The sequence below is a fragment of the Acomys russatus genome, chromosome 24 (assembly GCF_903995435.1).
Source record: "Acomys russatus chromosome 24, mAcoRus1.1, whole genome shotgun sequence".
NCBI classification, from domain to species: domain Eukaryota; kingdom Metazoa; phylum Chordata; class Mammalia; order Rodentia; family Muridae; genus Acomys; species Acomys russatus.
The window spans coordinates 46,814,730-46,834,798 of record NC_067160.1 but is presented as its reverse complement, the minus strand read 5'-3'; the positions used below and the strand labels follow the sequence as shown (position 1 = coordinate 46,834,798).

At 39.3% G+C, this 20,069-nt stretch overlaps 1 protein-coding gene across 1 annotated transcript; it reads left to right on the top strand.

The window, feature by feature from the left end:
* The first annotated feature begins 823 nt into the window (after positions 1-823).
* LOC127207203 (olfactory receptor 50-like) lies at positions 824-1,772 on the top strand. The gene is given in 2 exon segments (XM_051166573.1): positions 824-1,576; positions 1,578-1,772. Coding segments are annotated over 2 exon segments (948 nt in total).
* Positions 1,773-20,069: the final 18,297 nt, after the last annotated feature.

Genomic DNA, 20,069 nt, shown 5'->3' with positions numbered 1-20,069 from the left:
GAAGGGAAAGGGTGGGACTTGGAGGAGAAGAAAGAGAGGAAGTTACTATTGGGATGTAAAGTAAACTAATTGATTAATTAATGAAAAAAGAAAATTTCACTGGCCTGAACAATTGGACTAGAAAAAATGAAAAGAAGCAATGTTGTACTAAGAACTCCACTAGCCCCTTTCCCCAAAGATCCTGTATTCGAGTCGAAAAGCCATGAATTTCTAAGGACTTGAAAAAGGATGATATAACTGAGATGGGAAAATACACCACAGTTTGAAAGAGAAACTGTCTTTTCCTCTGTTTCCCATGAAAATCCTCCTATAGGAAGGATATAGGAATTCTGAAAATGTTTAGTGTGAAATGATATCTGTCAAGAATTGGAGCTACATTACATGTGGTGCCAGTCAACGTTTTAGGTTCATTCCCCAATCCTCTTGCATCAACATGCACGCACTTGCCATTAGATCTCCGATTCCAGACACCAGGGGGAGTTTTGTAATTTTGATCCAACTCTTGAAAATAAGGCTTTTGCCAACATGTATTTCTAAGGCATGTGTGATGAAGACAGACTGTTGCAGATCACCTACTTTTTTTTTTTTTTTAAACTACTTACTCTCTCGGCCTTACATTCTAGTTATCTTACTTCAGATTTCCATCATGAACAATGCTTCCCAGATTCTCCATCACTGCCTTGTTAGTATTGCCAAAGCTGTTGATAGGGGGTAAAATGAACAAACTAACTGGCCCAAAAATGATGGAGGTTTTGTTACATAATGGCCACAGCCACTTCTTTTTCACATTTCAGCTTTATTTTAATTTCCAGGAAAAGAGGAAATGAGCTGTATAAGAAGGAACAATGAGAGCAGCACATCTGAGTTCATCCTCCTGGGGCTCCCCATCCAGCCAGATGACCAAGCCATGTACTCTGCCCTGTTCCTGTCCATGTACCTGACCACGGTGCTGGGGAACCTGCTCATCATCCTGCTCATCAGGATGGACTCTCACCTCCACACCCCCATGTACTTCTTCCTCAGCCACTTGGCCTTCACGGACATCTCCTTCTCATCAGTCACAGCTCCAAAGATGCTCATGAACATGCTGACGCACAGCCAGTCCATCTCATATGCTGGGTGTGTTTCCCAGGTGTACTTTTTTCTATATTTTGCAGATCTTGACAGCTTCCTTCTGACCTCCATGGCCTATGACAGGTATGTGGCCATCTGCCACCCTCTGAACTACACCTCCATTATGAGCCAGAGCCTCTGTGTCCTGCTAGTAGTTGTGTCCTGGGCCTTGTCCTTTGCCAGTGCCCTTGTGCACACCCTCTTGCTTACCCAACTCTCTTTCTGTGGGGACAATACTCTGCCCCACTTCTTCTGTGACCTCTCTGCCCTGCTTAAGCTGTCTAGCTCAGACACCTCCATCAATGAGCTGGTTATCTTCACAGTGGGAGTGGTGATCATAACTGTGCCATTGATATGCATTCTGGTTTCTTATGGCTACATTGGGGCCACCATCCTGAGAACTCCCTCCATCAAGGGTATCTTCAAAGCCTTGTCCACATGTGGCTCTCACCTCTCTGTGGTTTTCTCTGTACTATGGATCCATTATTGGACTATACGCTTTCCCTTCTCCTAACAACAGTAATAGCAAGGATGTCATCGTGGCTGTGATGTACACTGTGGTCACACCCATGCTGAATCCCTTTATCTATAGTCTAAGGAATCGAGATATGAAAGGAGCTCTGAGAAATATTCTCAGCAAGAGAACATGTTCACAGTGATGGGCGTGGTCTTTCTTGTGAACTGGCGTAAGGCCTTTCACTTGCTGCAGTTGGTGTCTCTTGATGAAGCTTTCTCTGTGCAGTCTGCATTTCCCAGTCAGGGTATAGTTTTCTTCCTATATAATTGCTTTCAATCTTCAATGTCTTGGCAGAATTTTTTGACATAAATGTACATTTTCCTTTTGCCTAGTATTTATGTTTTACAGACATTTAAAATCCTCATGTGATCCAGGCTTTTGTTCCTTTTTATTAAAAAGCTTGTAACCTTTTATAACAAAGTGTTTTCTTCTTTCTCAAAATAACAAAAAGCATACTCTGAGAGGCTCACAGTTCTATTTTTGTATTTACTTTTATAATAGATTTGAAAAATGGAACTTAGGGGTTTTTTTGTTATTAGATTTATTTTCTTTTATATGTGTGAGTGCTTTGTCTGCCTCTATCTATGTGTGAAGACAACACACATACTTGGTCAAAAGAAGCATTGTATGGCCTAGAATTCATGTTCCAAATGGTTGTGAACCACCATGTGGGTGCTGAAAATTGTACTCTGGAATTCTGGAAGAGCGGCCAGTGCTCTTAACTTCTGAGCCATCTCTGATGCCCCAAGTTTTGTTTTTAATTCTTGTATGATTTTTAAATTTAATTTTTTCATTTCAATTAACACATAAACAGTATCCATTTGCAGGGTTCCATGTAATGTTTGCATAAGCACATACTCTTTGGGAGGCTCAAATCAGAGGACGTGCAGTCCCTCAGATATTTATCATTTCTTTGAGGTGAAAAATAATCCATTTATCTCCCATTCTTCTAAAATATATAGCATGTTATAACTGTCTTTATCACACTATTAAGCAATAGAACATAAGAACCTATTTCCTCCATGACTAGTAGCCAATGGCCAGGATTTTCCTATTCCTACACCTTCTCCCAACTTGTTTATAATTTCCTTCTCAATGTAAAAAGACATTACTGCAGGCACACTAGTAATGTCTGTGCTAAATTATTTTGCAAAAGTCTCAGGATTAGGGGAAGGCACAACTTTCTCTTTCTCAAAAGTAATTAGCCTGCTCTCAAAGGAGTTGATAAAAAGGCCAAGATATGCTTCCCGACAGAATTAGCCTAAGTCCCAAGTGTGAACAGAAAGTTGATTGGAGCCTACTCAATGCCACAGGGTCCAGGAGGCTTGAGAGCAGCAGGCATAGAGGTATATCAATAGGTGACCAGATTCAGTCAACAAGTGTGGATGCTGAGTGAGGCTAGGCAGGATGCAGGAGCCTAGACATCCTGGGAAGAATTCAAGAGGACTTGAATGTGGTTTAGTCCAACTATATTTTATTATCCAGTAAGGGAAATGTACTTCTATGTTCAACCACCATAATGTAGCTGTCTCTTTCTATCAGAAGTGGTAAAAAGTTATGTCTGCAGCTCTATGCAAGAAAAGGGTCTTTAAATTCATTGTCATCAGAACGTTCAGGAACAGACTTTTCTATGTTTATCATTTTATCTAGTTCTAGAAGCATCTATAATACTAAGCTATCAATGTGTGGTAGGAGTGGGATTCAAACTACTGTGTGTGTGAAGTCAAAGCCCAAGTTATAAATATTTTCAAAATCTCCACAATTACTCATGTTACACAAAAGTTTACAATATATAACATTAATTATAAAATATTAATGTAATCTAGAAACAAAATAATATGCATAGCAAATGCAGTAAAATATATACATTATGGGTGATGTTATATTGCCTCAGTATATGTACATTTCTATTTGTAACTGATGATATTTACCATTCTTGAGTAATGTATTCATGTAACACTCTCTAGACTTTAGTAGTCAAATGCTAACAAAACTTACAACACTGGCCATATATAGATATCTTTCTGTTCAAATATATGTTCTAAACATACAGTCTATGACTTTTGAAAAGATATCCACATTCTAATTTAAGCTTCTCAGCATTTGCTCATGTGTTTTATTCTGTCTGTTTTACAGCTCTTGGTATTAAAAAACTTAAGTTTTTTTTTTCAAATGTAGTGGCCCACAGGTTGTATTTCATTGTGCTTTTGCTTTAAATTTCCCTGCTTGTTAATAAAGGAAAGCATTTTAGCCTGCATTCATTTCTTACTAGCACATAGCTGGTGAGTCAAATTCTCTGAACTCCAACTCCTTCATTGTCCCTCCCTCCAACCCCACATGTCACAGTGTCATGTTGCTCCCAGAGACACCTGTAATGTCTTCCACAATAGAGTAGCATCTAAGTGTCATGGCCTGGTAAGAAGTAGATGTTATTTCCTGACTAGAATTTTGTTTATTTTATATTTGAAGAGTCAGGGCCATGCTGTATAACTGTGGAAAATCTGCTTCTTTTTTAAAATTAATTTATTCTTGTTATATCTCAATGGTTATCCCATCCCTTGTATCCTCCCATTCTTCCCTCCCTCCCATTTTCCCCTTACTCCCCTCCCCTATGACTGTTCCTGAGGGGGGACTTCCTCCCCCTGTATATGCTCATAGGGTATCAAGTCTCTTCTTGGTAGCCAGCTGTCCTTCCTCTGAGTGCCACCAGGTCTCCCCCTCCAGGGGACATGGTCAAATATGAGGCACCAGAGTACGTGTGAAAGTCATACCCCACTCACCACTCAGCTGTGGAGAATGTCCTGTCCATTGGCTAGATCTGAATAGGGGTTTGAAGTTTACAGCCTGTCTTGTCCTTGGCTGGTGCCATAGTTTGAGTGGGACCCCTGGACCCAAATCTCCCTATCATAATGTTCTTCTTGTAGAAAACCTACTTCTTACTATGTAGCCAAGGCTGCCCTTGAACTTGGAACAATCCTTCTGCCCCAGTCTCCCAAGTACTGGGATTGTAGAATTATGCAACCATGTGTGACTAGTATCAGAACTTCAAGGAAACATTGATCTCTTTTATGGATAGGATCAAATTATGTTTCCCTTGAAAAAATGATGTCAGACTCCTGAGTTACCATGTAGTAAAAGCCATGGAGAGACCATAATTGGATCTGAGTACCCACACTATAGCCCTTCTTGCTACAGAATTTATTTATATCACACACACACGGTCATGTCCTTTTGTAATACTGCTGTTATTTTTCTCACTTCTCTCACAATAGACATTTATTTCCTGCAGTTAAAATGAAAACTGACTATCAGATTAGGCAGTAAAAAGTAGATACATTCTAAAAATGTACTTAGTTTATTATATGTATGGCAAATGGTGCTATTATTTGAAGGCTGATATTTTGATACTATCAATATCTAAGTTTAAGTTACATATCCAATTTAAGCTTAATTTTATAAGTTTAAAATGATTAATGCATCAATTAATGACTAGTGTTCTTGTTTCTAATAGGATTTTTTCTAGAAAAATAATATTGAAACTGTCAACCATCTTGTCATTCTGCTTTCTAGACAATGGGGAAGGAATTGAGACCAGGAAAAGTGCATAGAGATAGTAGAGTAGAATTTTTTGCCGCAGTAGCATCTTACTATGTAGACCAGGCTGACCTGGAACTCACTATGCACATCAGACTTATAGAGATCTCCCTCCCTCTGCCTCCTGATTGCTAGACTAATGGCATGCACCAAGACACCCTGATTAAGGGCACACAGATACACAGAACTTGCTATGGATGTTTCATTACCAGATTCATCCCTCTGTACTCAGCTTAAAACAGAGTGGCAATTTAAAAAGTAATGAACAGCATGACCAATGTGGCAATATAATTGTGACATTAATAATTGTCAGGATATCTTATTGCTGTAGGCAGTTTATTGCATATATGTGTAATAATATACATGTATGTATATATTGTCAGAATAAATGCCTTTTATCCAGAGATCTTGATATACAAATTATACACACACACACACACACACATATCTTATGAATAGTAGTTTAGGTGTACAAGATAGTGTTTATAGTCAGACAAAAGCTTGCTATAAATTGTAGCACTTGTTATATATAATTTTCTATTCTTATAGATAATATAATGGTCTAATTACAGAAAACAAGGACTTAATATTTTCTATCATAACACATAAGTATGTAAGTGTCAAATTAGTGTGTTTCATATTGTATTTAACCAAGAAGCATATCTATCTCATTGGCATGTAAATTTCCTTTTGTCTTTAATAAATGATAGAAATTACATGCATAACAAAAAATTGTTTTAAAGTAAAATTCTTTTTTGTCTTATAAAAACCAATTTTTAATTTGAGTATTTTATACATGTATAATGGGTTTTGCTCAAATCTACCTTTCATTCCATCTTCTCCAATGTCTCGCCTATCATCCCACTACATTTATCTCCTAAATTAATGTCTTTTTTTTTCTCCTAAACCTACTGAGTACATTTTCTGCTGCCTATATGCACATGGATGCAAGACTATCTACTGCAGCGTGAGTAACCTCTCAGGGTCCATATCTTGAAAGAAATCTGACTTTTTCTGTCTAGCAGCCAGTACCAATGACTCTGTAGTTAGAAGTGGAATGGCATGATCACCTCCAGCCTCAAAACTTGAATTTGGTCTGGATTGAGTTTATATAAGTCTTGGAGATTCCATCACAACCCTTTGCATTCACACATGCACCTTCGTGGCTCTTCTGATCTTTCCTTCCCTCTTCTACAGTTGATCTCTGGGTAATGGGAATGATGTATATGTCTCATTTATGGCTAAGAATTCTACAGCTTCATATTTTTTTACACCTTAACCAGTGGTGGGTCTGTGTGTTCATCACCGTCTACTTCAAACATTTAAGATACTTTAATGAGGCTAGATATGCATTCATTTATGGCTATAACAATAACTCATAAAGGTATTAGGGGTAATTTTAATACGGTGCCCATTTAGCAGAGTAATAAGTAGATTGTCCCCTAGGGGCATGGCCCTGATAATAGTGTTGGGTATGGATTTCAATTTGTGGAACAAACTTTAAACCCAATTTTAAAAAGTGATTGGCTCCTCCGATGGCATTCTTGCCACTATTGTAGCAATGGACATGTCTTGCCAGGTCACTCCTTATTGTAGCTCACAGGGTTCATAACTATGTGAGATTAATGGTTACTTTTGCCCTCTGGTAGTATGCGTAGAACCTCCTAGCACTATGAAAGTAGGAATATCAGCTTAATTTTTTCCCCATGACTTCAAATATGTGGTGTCTTTAGCAATAAGACTCTGTTGTCAAGTTCTAGAGATCAAGCAAGAGCATTGATAATAGCCTATAAAGTTTAGAGATCCATGAAACCTCACTGAACGACTCCAAAAGAGGTAAACCATTCCTGTCACTGGAATCCTTATCTGTAAGCCTGCAGTGTCTCAGAGGATATTATTGTCTGGTTATAAGATAACCACATCTAAATTTCTTTTCTGCAAGCCAGAAGAGGGCACCAGGTCTCATAGATGGCTGTGAGCCACCATGTGGTTACTGGGAATTGAACTCATGACCTCTGGAAGAGTGGTCAGTGCTCTTAACCTCTGAGCCATCTCTCCAGCCCCTAAATTTCTTTTATACATGCACATGTATGTATTTTTGTAAGCTTCTTTTTAAAATTTTATTAACTTATTCATATTACATCTCAATGGTTATCCCCTCCCTTGTATCCTTCCATTCCTCCCTCCCTCCCACATTCCCCTTACTCCCCTCCCCTATGACTGCGACTGAGGGGGACTTCCTCCCCCTGTATATGCTCATAGGGTATCAAGCTTCCATCATAGTGTTTCCACATGACTTTTTTGAATCATTTTTAATGTTAGTTATCACTCAGTGTACCTCCTCTACCTTGCCTTCCTATTTCCATCCCATTTAATCCCTTTTCTTTCATTGTTCCCCTTTCATCTTTTATAATACTACACTGAATGTGCAGATTGACTTTCATAGGATGGTTATTTATATAATAGCATGATAAAAATGTAGAACTCGAGGATCCAAGATGGCGGCGAGCAGTGTGGACCGCGTTTGGAGGCTCCAGTGAACAATTCAGGGAATTGCACAGATTTCTGAGCCAGGAACACCGAGGTCCGAACATCACGGCAGCGGGAGTGCTCCACGGTTCGGAGGGACCAGGGTGCGGAGGACCTGCGTGCCCCTGCACACGGGAGGAGCGTGGTTTTTCTCTGATCGGAGCGGCAGCGGCAGAGGCAGCAGCACCAGCGGCACCAGCAGCGGCGGCTGAGGTTTGCAGCTCATAGCCTTCCGGTGGAGGCGATTGGTGTGGTGGCTGGTGGGAATTGCTGCGGGAGAGGGGACTCGGGGCAGGATTTGGGTTGCGTGGAGCCCTTGGACCCAGACTGGACTCGGCGGACAGTTCGGCCCCAGAGTCCCGGGTACTGGCCCGGCCCAGCAAGCAATTCTGCCTGAGGCACTAACTCAGCGTGGCCACAGCTCCCCTGCTGTGGCGCAGGCTTAGTTGAGCTCCACAGCTCCACACTAGGCACCACCTCAGCTCAGCGGCAGCTCCCCTGCGGTGACACAGTCTGGGTGGAGAACTTGGTTTCACCACAGGCGCTAACTTAGAGCAGCTGCAGTTCTCCTGCTGTGGCGCAGGCTGGACAGAGCTCTCAGTTCCACCAGCTCTAAGACTCTGCTTGGACACAGTGTGCAGTTTGAATCCAGAATTCCTGGCTGAGATTGGTGGTCAGTTCGGGCCCTGAGTCAATAACTGACCACAGCACGCACTTTGGGCCAAAAGGCCCTAGCGGAGCTTGGTGCATAGTCCCAGCCCAAAAATTCTGGCTGGACCCTGTGTGCATTTTGGGGCCAAAATCCCTAGCTGAGCTTGGCAGACGGTTCAGGCCCTGAGAATCTAGCTGAGTTCTGCCCGTGGTTCGGTCCCAGTGCTCCTGGCTGGACTTGGCAGGGAACACAGAAGGCTGTGGATACCTTGGCCTGACCCAACGCTCATTCAGAGACCCAGAACAATTGCAGGATCCACAGCAGAGGGGGGCTGAGGATCACTGGCTGTGAGAGACCAGGACAACAGGGCTAACCTCCTAACATCCACACCAGTGAAGCTTTGAGCTCGCAGCCTAAGGAAATCGTGAGAAAACAAGTGAATCTATCGTCAGACACCCTCCATTCAACTCTGGAAGCTACCCAACAAAAACAAAGATGGCAAGATGTCTAAAGGACAACGAAAAAGCATACGCAAAAACCCCCAAAACAACATGGCGTCTCCAGTTTCCAGCTATGCCAAAGAAAACAACCCAGAGAACTCAAATACAACGGAAATACAAGAAAATGACCTCAAATCCTTAGTAATGAGGATGATAATGGAGGAAACAAATAAAATTCGTACTCAAATGCAGGAAGACGCAGACAAACAGGTGAGAGACATAAAAGAAGCACATAGAGTGGAACTGGAAAAATTGCAGGAAAATGCAAACAACCAGATGAAAGAAATAAATAAAACGGTTCAAGCTCTGACGACCTATAAAGAGGCAATGGAAGAAACTCAGGAATATACAAAAAATCAGATGAAAGAAATCAAAAAATCAGTTCAAGATCTGAAAATGAAAATGGATTCAACGATAAACACACAGACAGAAGAAAAACGAGAACGTGAGACCTCAGAGAAGAAGGCGAGCAACACAGAGGTGAGCTTTTCTAACAGAATCCAAGAGATGGAAGAACGAATCTCAGGGCTAGAAGATACAATCACAGACATTGAATCAACCATTAAAGAAAATGCCAAATCTGGAAAACTCCTGACACAAAACATCCAAGAAATTAAGGACACCATGAAAAGAAGAAATCTGCAGATAATAGGCATTGAAGAAAGAGAAGACATCAGACTCCAGGGCCCAGAAACTATTCTCAACAAAATCATAGAAGAAAATTTCCCCAATCTAAAGAAAGAGATGCCTATAAACATACAAGAGGCCTACAGAACACCAAATAGAATTGACCAGAAAAGAAAAACTGCCTGCCACATAATAATCAAAACACAAAACATGCAGAACAAAGAAAAAATATTAAAAGCTGCAAGGGAAAAGGGCCAAATAACATTTAATGGTAAACCTATCAGAATTACACCGGACTTCTCAGCAGAGACCATAAAGGCCAGAAGGGCCTGGACAGAGATCCTGCAAACCCTAAGAGAACACAGATGCCAGGCCAGACTACTTTACCCAGCAAAATTATCAATAACCATTGATGGAGAAAACAAAATATTTCATGACAAAAACAAATTCAAACAGTACCTATCCACAAACCCAGCTTTACAGAAGGTACTAGAAGGAAAACTCCATCCCAAAGGGTCAAGCTACAACCAAAACTACACAGGAAATAGATAACTATCCCATGGCAAAAACACAACTACACAAACGCTCAACTGGAAACAACATCAAAATTAAGACTCTTAACAGTCACTGGTCATTAATATCTCTCAACATCAATGGCCTCAATTCTCCAATAAAAAGATACAGACTAAATGAATGAGTACATAAACAAGATCCAACATTCTTCTGCATCCAAGAAACACATCTCACCCATAATGAAAGGCATTACCTCAGGGTAAAAGGTTGGAAAAAAATATTCCAAGCAAATGGTCACAAGAAGCAAGCAGATGTAGCCATTTAGTATCGAATAAAATAAACTTTCAACCAAAATTAATCAAAAGGGATGAGGAAGGACACTTCATACTCATCAAAGGTAAAGTCAACCAAGATGACATCACAATTCTGAACATCTATGCTCCCAATACAAGGGCACCACATTTGTAAAAGATCTCCTAAAAAAGCTTAAACCACACATCGATCCCCACACAATAATAGTGGGAGACTTCAACACCCCACTCTCACTGAAGGATAAGTCATTGAAACAGAAACTAAGCTGAGAAATAACATCATTAACCAATGCCATGGGTCAAATGGATCTAACAGATATCTATAGAATCTTTCACCCAAACAAGAAAGAATACACCTTCTTCTCTGCACCCCACGGAACCTTCTCCAAAATTGATCACATCGTAGGTCACAAAGCAAGCCTCAATAGATACAAGAGGATTGAAATAATACCTTGTATCCTATCAGATCACCATGCTCTTAGGCTGCAATTCAACAACAACAGAAATAACAAAAAGCCTACATGTACGTGAAAACTAAACAACTCTCTGCTAAATGACACCTGGGTCAGGGAAGAAATAAAGAAAGAAATCAAGGAGTTTCTGAAATTCAATGAAAATGAAGAAACAACATACCCAAAATTTGTGGGATACATTGAAAGCAGTGCTAAGAGGAAAAATTCATAGCACTAAGTGCCTTTAAAAGAAATTGGAAACATCGCACATAAGCATCTTAACACACAACTGGAAGCCCTAGAAAAAAAGAAGCAGAACACCCAAGAGGAGTAGACGCCTGGAATAATCAAACTCAGGGCTGAAATTAACAAATTAGAAACTAAGAAAACAGTCCAAAGAATCAACAAAACCAAAAGCTGGTTCTTGAGAAAATCAACAAGATAGACAGACCATTAGCCAAACTAACTAAAAGGCAGAGAGACAGTATTGATATCAACAAAATCAGAAATGAAAAGGGAGACATAACAACAGACACTGAAGAAATTCAAAGAATCATAAGATCCTACTTTGAAGGCATATACGCCACAAAATTTGAAATCTAAGGGAAATGGACGATTTCTTGAACAATTTCACTTGCCAAAGTTGAATGAAGAACAGATAAACAAGCTAAATAGTCCCATTTCCCCTACAGAAATAGAAGCAATCATCGATGTCCTCCCAACCAAAAAAAGCCCAGGGCCAGATGGTTTCAGTGCAGAATTCTACCAGACCTTTAAGGGCGAGCTAATACCGATACTCTTCAAGCTACTCCAAAAGATAGAAATGGATGGAAAATTACCAAATTCATTCTATGAGGCCATAGTCTCATTGATACCTAAACCTCACAAAGACTCAACAAGAAAGAGAATTTCAGACCAATTTCTCTTATGAACATAGATGCAAAAATACTAAATAAAATACTTGCAAAACGAATACAGGAGCACATCAAAGATATCATTCATCATGACCAAGTAGGCTTCATTCCAGGCATGCAGGGATGGTTTAATATACGGAAATCCATCAATGTAATCCATCATATAAACAAACTGAAAATAAAAAACCACATGATTATCTCCTTGGATGCAGAGAAAGCATTTGATAAAATTCAACACCCATTCATGTTTAAAGTTTTAGAGAGATCGGGGATACAAGGCACTTTCCTCAACATAATAAAGGCTATATACAGCAAGCCAATAGCCAAAATCAAAGTAAATGGTGAGATACTCAAGGAAATTCCTCTCAAATCGGGAACAAGGCAAGGCTGCCCACTCTCTCCATATCTCTTCAATATAGTACTCGAAGTTCTAGCCAGAGCAATAAGACAACAAAAGGAGATCAAGGGGATCCAAATGGGAAAGGAGGAAGTCAAATTATCCCTCTTTGCAGATGATATGATAGTGTACATAAGTGACCCTCAAAGCTCCACCAGAGAACTCCTAAAGCTGATAAACACCTTCAGCAAATTGGCTGGATACAAAATTAACTCAAAAAAGTCTGTAGCCTTTCTATACACAAATGACAAGCTTGCAGAGGAAGAAATTAGGAAAACCACACCCTTCACATTAGCCACAAGCAATATAAAATATCTAGGAGTTACCCTAACTAAGCAAGTGAAGGACTTGTATGAAAAAAATTTCACAACTCTGAAGAAAGAGATTGAAGATGACCTGAGAAGATGGCATGATCTTCCTTGCTCATGGATCGGGAGAATTAACATAGTAAAAATGGCCATCCTACCAAAAGCAATCTACAGATTCAATGCAATCCCTATCAAAATAACTACACAATTTTTTAAAGACATTGAAAGTTCAATTCTGAACTTCATATGGAAAAACAAAAAACCCAGAATAGCTAAAACAATCTTGTACAATAAAAGGTGCTCCAAAGGAATCTTTATACCTGATCTCAAACTGTACTATAAAGCAATAGTACTTAAAACAGCATGGTACTGGCACAGCAACAGGCTGGTTGATCAGTGGAATCGAATCGAAGACCCAGAGATGAATCCACACACATATGGTCACTTGATTTTTGACAAAGAAGCCAAATCCATTCAATGGAAAAAGGATAGCGTCTTCAACAAATGGTGCTGGTCTAACTGGAGGTCTATGTGTAAAAAAATGAAACTGGACCCATATTTGTCACCTTGCACAAAACTCAAATCCAAGTGGATTAAAGACCTCAACATAAAACCAGAGACACTAAACCACTTAGAAGAAAAAGTGGGAAAGTGCCTGGAACATATTGGCACAGGAGACAACTTCCTGAACAGAACACCAACGGGCCAGGCCTTAATGTCAACCATTAATAAATGGGACCTCATGAGGCTGAGAAGCTTCTGTAAGGCAGGAGACACTGTCAAGAGAACAAAGCGACAGCCTACAGACTGGGAAAAAATCTTCACCAACCCTACATCTGACAAAGGTCTAATATCCAAAATATATAAAGAACTCAAGAAATTAAACACCACCAAACCGAATAACCCAATTGAGAAATGGGGCTTGGAACTAAACAGAGAATTCTCAACAGAGGAGTATCAAATGGCTGAGAAACACTTAAAGAAGTGCTCAACCTCCTTAGTCATCAGGGAAATGCAAATCAAAAGAACTCTGAGATTCCATCTTACACCCATCAGAATGGCTAAGATCAAAAATTCAAGCGACACCACGTGCTGGCGAGGATGTGGGGAGAGAGGAACACTCCTTCATTGCTGGTGGGAATGCAAACTAGTACAGCCACTTTGGAAACCTATCTGGTGCTATCTCAGAAAAATGGGAATAGGGCTTCCTCAAGACCCAGCTATTCCACTCCTTGGAATATACCCAGAAGATGCTCCAGCACACAACAAGAAAATTTGCTCAACCATGTTCATAGCAGCCTTATTCATAATAGCCAGAACATGGAAACAGCCTAAGTGTCCCTCAGTAGAAGAGTGGATAAAGAAACTGTGGTACATATACACTATGGAATACTACTCAGCTATTAAAAACAAGGAATTCCCGAAATTTGTGGATAAATGGATTGAGCTAGAAATGATCATAATGAGTGAGTTAACCCAGAAGCAGAAAGAATCAAATGGTATACACTCACTTATATCTACATACTAGCCCAAGGGGCATGTCTCACAAAAGCCTTCACTTACCAGGAAACTGGGACAGAGGGGAAGGCATCCTATTGGGACTCTAAATGAGAGACGCATGGGAGAACAGCAAAATAAAAGGATCCAGAGGGTCCTAGAAATCTACAAGTAGAACAATATGATAGGCAGATTTGGGCCCAGGGGTCCCGCTCAAACTAAGGCACCAGCCAAGGACAATACAGGAGGTAAACTTTAAACCCCTTCCCAGATCTAGCCAATGGTCAGAATATTCTCCACAGTTGAGTGGAGAGTGTGATATGAGTTTCTCACGTACTCTGGTGCCTCACATTTGACCATGTCCCCTGGAGGGGGAGATCTGGTGGCACTCAGAGGAAGGACAGCAAGTAGCCAAGAAGAGACTTGATACCCTATGAGAATATATAGGGGGACGTAATCCCCCTCAGGAACAGTCATAGGGGAGGGGAATAATGGGAAAATGGGGGGGGGGGAGGAATGGGAGGATACAAGGGATGGGATAAACATTGAGATGTAACAAGAATAAATTAATAAAAAAAAATAATAAAAGAAAGAAAAGCATTTATTTGTCAGATGCTCTCCCCTGCCATCTCTCTCTGTTTATCCCTAGTCAAAGGGGGGCCTGGAGACATAGCTCAGTGGTTAAGAGCATTTGCTGCTCTTCCGGAGGACCCAGGTTCAATTATCAGCAACAACCAGGTGCTTTCAACTATTTGTAAATCCTTTTTCAGGGTATGCAGTGTTTTCTCTTGGCCTCTCAGTACCAGGCATGCATGCAGTACAGAGATATGTACGCAGGAAAATACCTATACATATAAGTTTTTTAAAATGTTAGAAAGGGAATATGAGGACAGCTGGATGGGAAAATGGGCAGTGTATATTACCATATTTCACTGTATATATGTATGGAATTATAAAAGAATAAAAAATGAATATCTGATCTCATCCTCAAGGGTACTCTAAAAGAAAGTCTTTCAAGAAGTTCCATTGTTCATTCAATTCAGGGACTCTTGTTTATTAAAAATACACTAGACACATTTGATATGAATAAAGATCTTTAGTTCTTTCAGTTATTTTGCCTTTCATGTATTTGTGGGCAATATCTTAATTTCTCCCCAAAGAAAACAATGTTGTTTCTGAATGCCTTTCATTTGCAGTGAAATGTATAGAGAATAAGGCTCTCAAACATTTGAGGATCCACTTTTATTGAAACACTATTCAAATACCCAACTAATACTACCAGCAAAAGAAGAGGCTAAAATATTTGACTTGGACATTTAAATATAAATGTACTAGATTCTTGGTTTCTCAAACATACCTATAAGTCCTCAGAGAGTGTCTATGTATCCTAATAATATCTCTAAATGCAATGTGAATGAAATATGCATGTTTTGGGTTAGTAACAACTCAATGGTAGAACACTGTCTAGCAAACACAAGGCCTTAGGTTTGGTCCCAACAAACACACAAAGAATGCATATTTGTATGAAAACATGATTTTCATCTTGTGATAAATGTAATTTATGAATCATTGAACATTTAAATGCTTAGCTTTTGTGGTTTTCAAGGTGGCATATTCCTTTGTCATTCCACTAGGCAAAGCAGGAGCAGCCTTGTGTCTCTGAATCCTGATAAACACTTAGTGTGGTCATCATTTTGTTTTTAAACTGTGGCCATTCTGATGAGTGTGTAGTCAAGTTTCAATGCTACAATTTGTATTTTCCAGATGGCTAATGGTATCTTTAGGGGTTCTCTGCATCCATAAATCTTCTTTGGTTATATGTCTTTTCATGAATTTGCTCATGTTTTCATTGGATCATTTTGTTGCTAATTGCTAAGAGGTCTGTGTGTCCTTTAGATGCAAGCCCTTTTCAAATATGTGATTTGAAAATATTTCTCCCACTGTATAGTTTCTGTCCTTTTTGGAGGATACTCCACAACAAAACACTTAAGACTTTTTTGATGAAGTTTCATTTATCTGGGTTTTATTTTCTAAATCATGCAGTTTCCTCTTGCTGTCAAGTCTAAGAATTGTTTTCCTAATGTATTACTGCCCTTTGGTTAAACAATGACACCATTGAAAAGGGCACAGTCAAGATCAATGACTAGGCTTTTGGACCCAGGTGTAGTGAAAACAGAGTCAGGACTTCATCTCCTAAGGCCTATGCAATGTAAAAATATCTATCACACATAGTAGAATGACTCATGTTTCTTTCCTTACACAGCAGGATAATATGGTTATATGTTAAATACCCTAAAGATGGTTACTGAGGTAACTGATCAGGTAACGATTGTTACCCAGCCTGACACTTGAGTTGGATACCCAGATTCTACATGGTGGAAGGAGAGAACTGCCCCATTTCTCCAAAGCCAAAATATTTCTGATCACATATTTGACAAAGGACTAGTATCTACGGGATACACTGAACTCTAATGCCTCAGTAAGGTGTCCTCTGACCTGAACACACCCACCTTGCTACAGACACACACACACACACACACACACACACACACACACAATGAAACATGTCTCCTAAATACTTACTTTATATGTAAGTATAAAGTAAGATGCGTGCTGCTATCAACCCTTATCAGAGACATTTTACTTTGCAGTGGTCACAGCTGGTCTAGGGCAAAGAGTGAACAACTGTGATTGCTCAGTCCTAAGTGGGACATTTGTATTGCACTTCTTCATGACAAGGCTTGGGAATCATCAGAGAAGATGGTGGAAAGACTGTAAGAGTAAGAAGTGTGAAAAAAACTAACAACAACAACAACAACAACAACAAAACAGTGTCTTCTGGGCAGTGTCTACTGAACTCACAATCACACAGTTGCTCTGGTTGCCTGCAAGATACGACCAGTCCAGGTTCCAGTAAAGATGGGGGAGGAGCTTATGAAGCCACATCTCTAGATGAAAAGCTCTTAGCAGATGAAGGCTGCAGGAAGAAGGGTCCATTTCCTTTGCAGATGTGGTTTGTGAGAGTTTGCCACTTTGCCAGAGGATGATGATATATTCTTGCACTTATAGACATCACTATCTGGGCTCAGTGAGTTACAAAAACGTAAGATGAAGTTGAGACTTTCAAAGGTCTGGAAGTACTTGGACTGGGGTAGTACAGAATAGGTTTGATTCAAATACATTGCATATGTGTATAAACTCTCTAGGGAATAAGCTACGTTTTGAGTAAAAAGTTAAGTTAAAAAATGAAGTAAATACTCCAAAGACAAGATTTGACACCTATAATTATATCTTATCAAGATATCTGCCTGAAGCTAATGTGACAAATAATGTTTTCAGACATGCAGGCACTTGAGAACGTATTTCAGCTGGTGACTTTTAGTCCTTCACCATTGATTCGACCATCTTATATACTGGTAATTTTAAATTCCATGAACATAAGTTCAAGTACCCATGGAAACCAAACAAGGGCATCAGACTCTGGATTGGAAGTTCCAAGTGGTTGTGAGCCTCCCAATATGAATGCTGGAAACCAAACTCTGGTCTTTTATAAGAGGTAGAAGGGCTCTTACCAATGGAGCCATCTTGGCTCCACAGTAACATTTTTGTACTGTAGCAGTCACTGGCTTCTCTTGCTTCTGCCTTTGCTAAGAGGGTCTGCATATCTCTGACTCTGCTTGAGCTTGAGATTCTTTCCTCCTATTACGTTGCCTTCTTCTGACTCAATATGAGAGTTTTTGTTTTGTCTCATTGTATCTTGTCTTGTCCTGTATAGCCATCATCTTTTGGATACCTGCTCTTTCTGAAGAGAAAATGGAGGGGAGTAGCTCTGTAGAAGATGGGGGTGGGGCTAGCTAGGAGGAGCAGATGGAGGTGAAAGTGTGGGTGCGATGTATTGAGTTAGAGAAGAATCTATTTTCAGTTTTACAAATGGTCACAAAAGGAGACATTTTCAAAGAAGCCTTCAAAGTAACATATTTTCTTTAAGAACAAATCATTGGCTGCACATGGCACACACTTTTAATCCCAGCACTCTGGAGACAGAGGCATGTGGATCATTGTAAGTTTGATTCCAGCCTGGTCTACAAAGTGAGTCTAGGACAACCAAGGCTACACAGAGAAACCCTGTGTTGAAAAACAAAACAAAAAACAAAAATAAATATCAATTCATTCCTTAAGTCATAGCAAGCCCTTAAAAATTCAAGTATAGGATTAAATCGTGGTTTTATTTTGACTCTCAAGAACTTTTTCTGTTTCTTCAAACTTTTAGTACCAATACTCCCCTAGAAGAGAACCTAGTTTAACTCAAGCCAAAGCAACTCAAAAGATACAGGAAGTTCCTCAAACTGATGAGATTTACTACTCTCTTCTCAAGAACATATAAGCAATAAAGACTGCTGAGAGATATTCTTCAACAAGCTGAGCTGTCTGAGAGATAAATATCAGCCAAATTGTGTTAAAGAAACAAAAAGCGTCTAGGCCACTTGAAAAAGGCCAACTGAGAAAACTGGAAATGACACTCCCCAAACTTTTGAGCTGCCTTCAAGTTCTGCAGTGCACTCCAGGTTTCCAATAACCCCTATAGATAAACTCTCATTTATAATCCTGTAAGCAAGCCCAATGAATCCCTTCAGTTCAGAAATTTAGACTTTTCTTACTTTTTTTTTGGTCATTGGTTTATCATCTCGTGTGAGTGAATATTTGTTAAATCACCCCCAGAATTTTTTCATACCAGTTATGTATATAAGAGATATGTTGTTCATTGTGCCAAAATAAAAAAAAATCAATATCCTTCTAACCCAAATCACAAAAAATTCCATGAACAACCAATTTTATTTGAATAAATTTAAACATTATAAACAAATACAGGAAAGCAGAAGTAGCCTACTTTGCCCTTCCCACTCTTCCCCTCTTACCCACGCAGTACTCACTGTGCAGTTTTATTTTGGTCCACATCTTTTTTCCCCTCTTGTTTTTGAGACAGGGCCTCAGTATATATCTGTGGCTGGCTTTGAACTCAGTATGTGTCCTAGGATGGCCTCAAACTCACGGAGACTCATTTGTCTCTGCCTTCTGGGTACTGGTGTTAAAGGTGTGTACCACCACACCCTGCTTTGTTCAATACCTTTGTCATCCTCCTCAATAGTTTTTCAAGGCAACAATAAATATATATGTGATTCTTTAGACTTGCAGTATATGATCAACCACATCTTTATTTCTTGATTGATAACATTTAAATTGCTGACATTTTTTCTGTTTGAAGCTGAGATTCCTGGAACATCTTTGAATGTATCAAAACATACTTATAGCAATACCAGTCAGTATATGTTTCTGATGATAATGGTACCCTATAATCTTACAAGTGGAAATTTCTAGAATAATCAACATATTTCACATATGATGTTTCCTATATCTTTGTATTCAGTGGATGCTTACATAAATATTAGTGAGTATACATTTCTGATGATAATGCTACATTATAATCTTATGAGTAGAAATTTTTAGAATAAGCGACATGTTTTATATGTATGATTTTCTATTTCCCCCAAGTGGAATGTGTAATTTCCAAGCTGTTGTTCTTATTTCTTGTTCTATTAGCAATTTTAATTACATGGTAAAGAATAAAAAAGTTAAAAAGAACTAAAGCCAAAGTGATATAATTTAGAGAAAATAGAGAAACATTAGAGACAAAAATCAAATTTAGGCAAAAAACATTTCACTGAGAAAAAAATTAGTAAAAATAGTAACAAAAATGTAATCATCACTCTCTTCATCTTACCCATTCTTTCTTCATCTTTATCTCCAGTTTTCAAAAGCATTTGATTGCTACACACTGTGTAATTTTAAAGTGATGTTTTGAGTCGTATGGAATTTTGAAGAAAAGTATTAGTTTAGAGCAATTTTTGGAAGATGGGGATACACATAACATAAAGGGGTAAAGAAAAACAGAGAATAAGAACATCATGCTTACATGGGTGCAGATAACTGATAGCCATCATGGGTTACATCAGTGAATATAACTGTTTCCCATAGCTTTGCTGCACATGCATTAAAAATGCTAGCCTCTGATCCTGTTCATCGAGAACAGCACAAACAAACCAGGTCCAAGCGGAGCAGACTTGTGAGTGTGTCAACAGGATGCTTC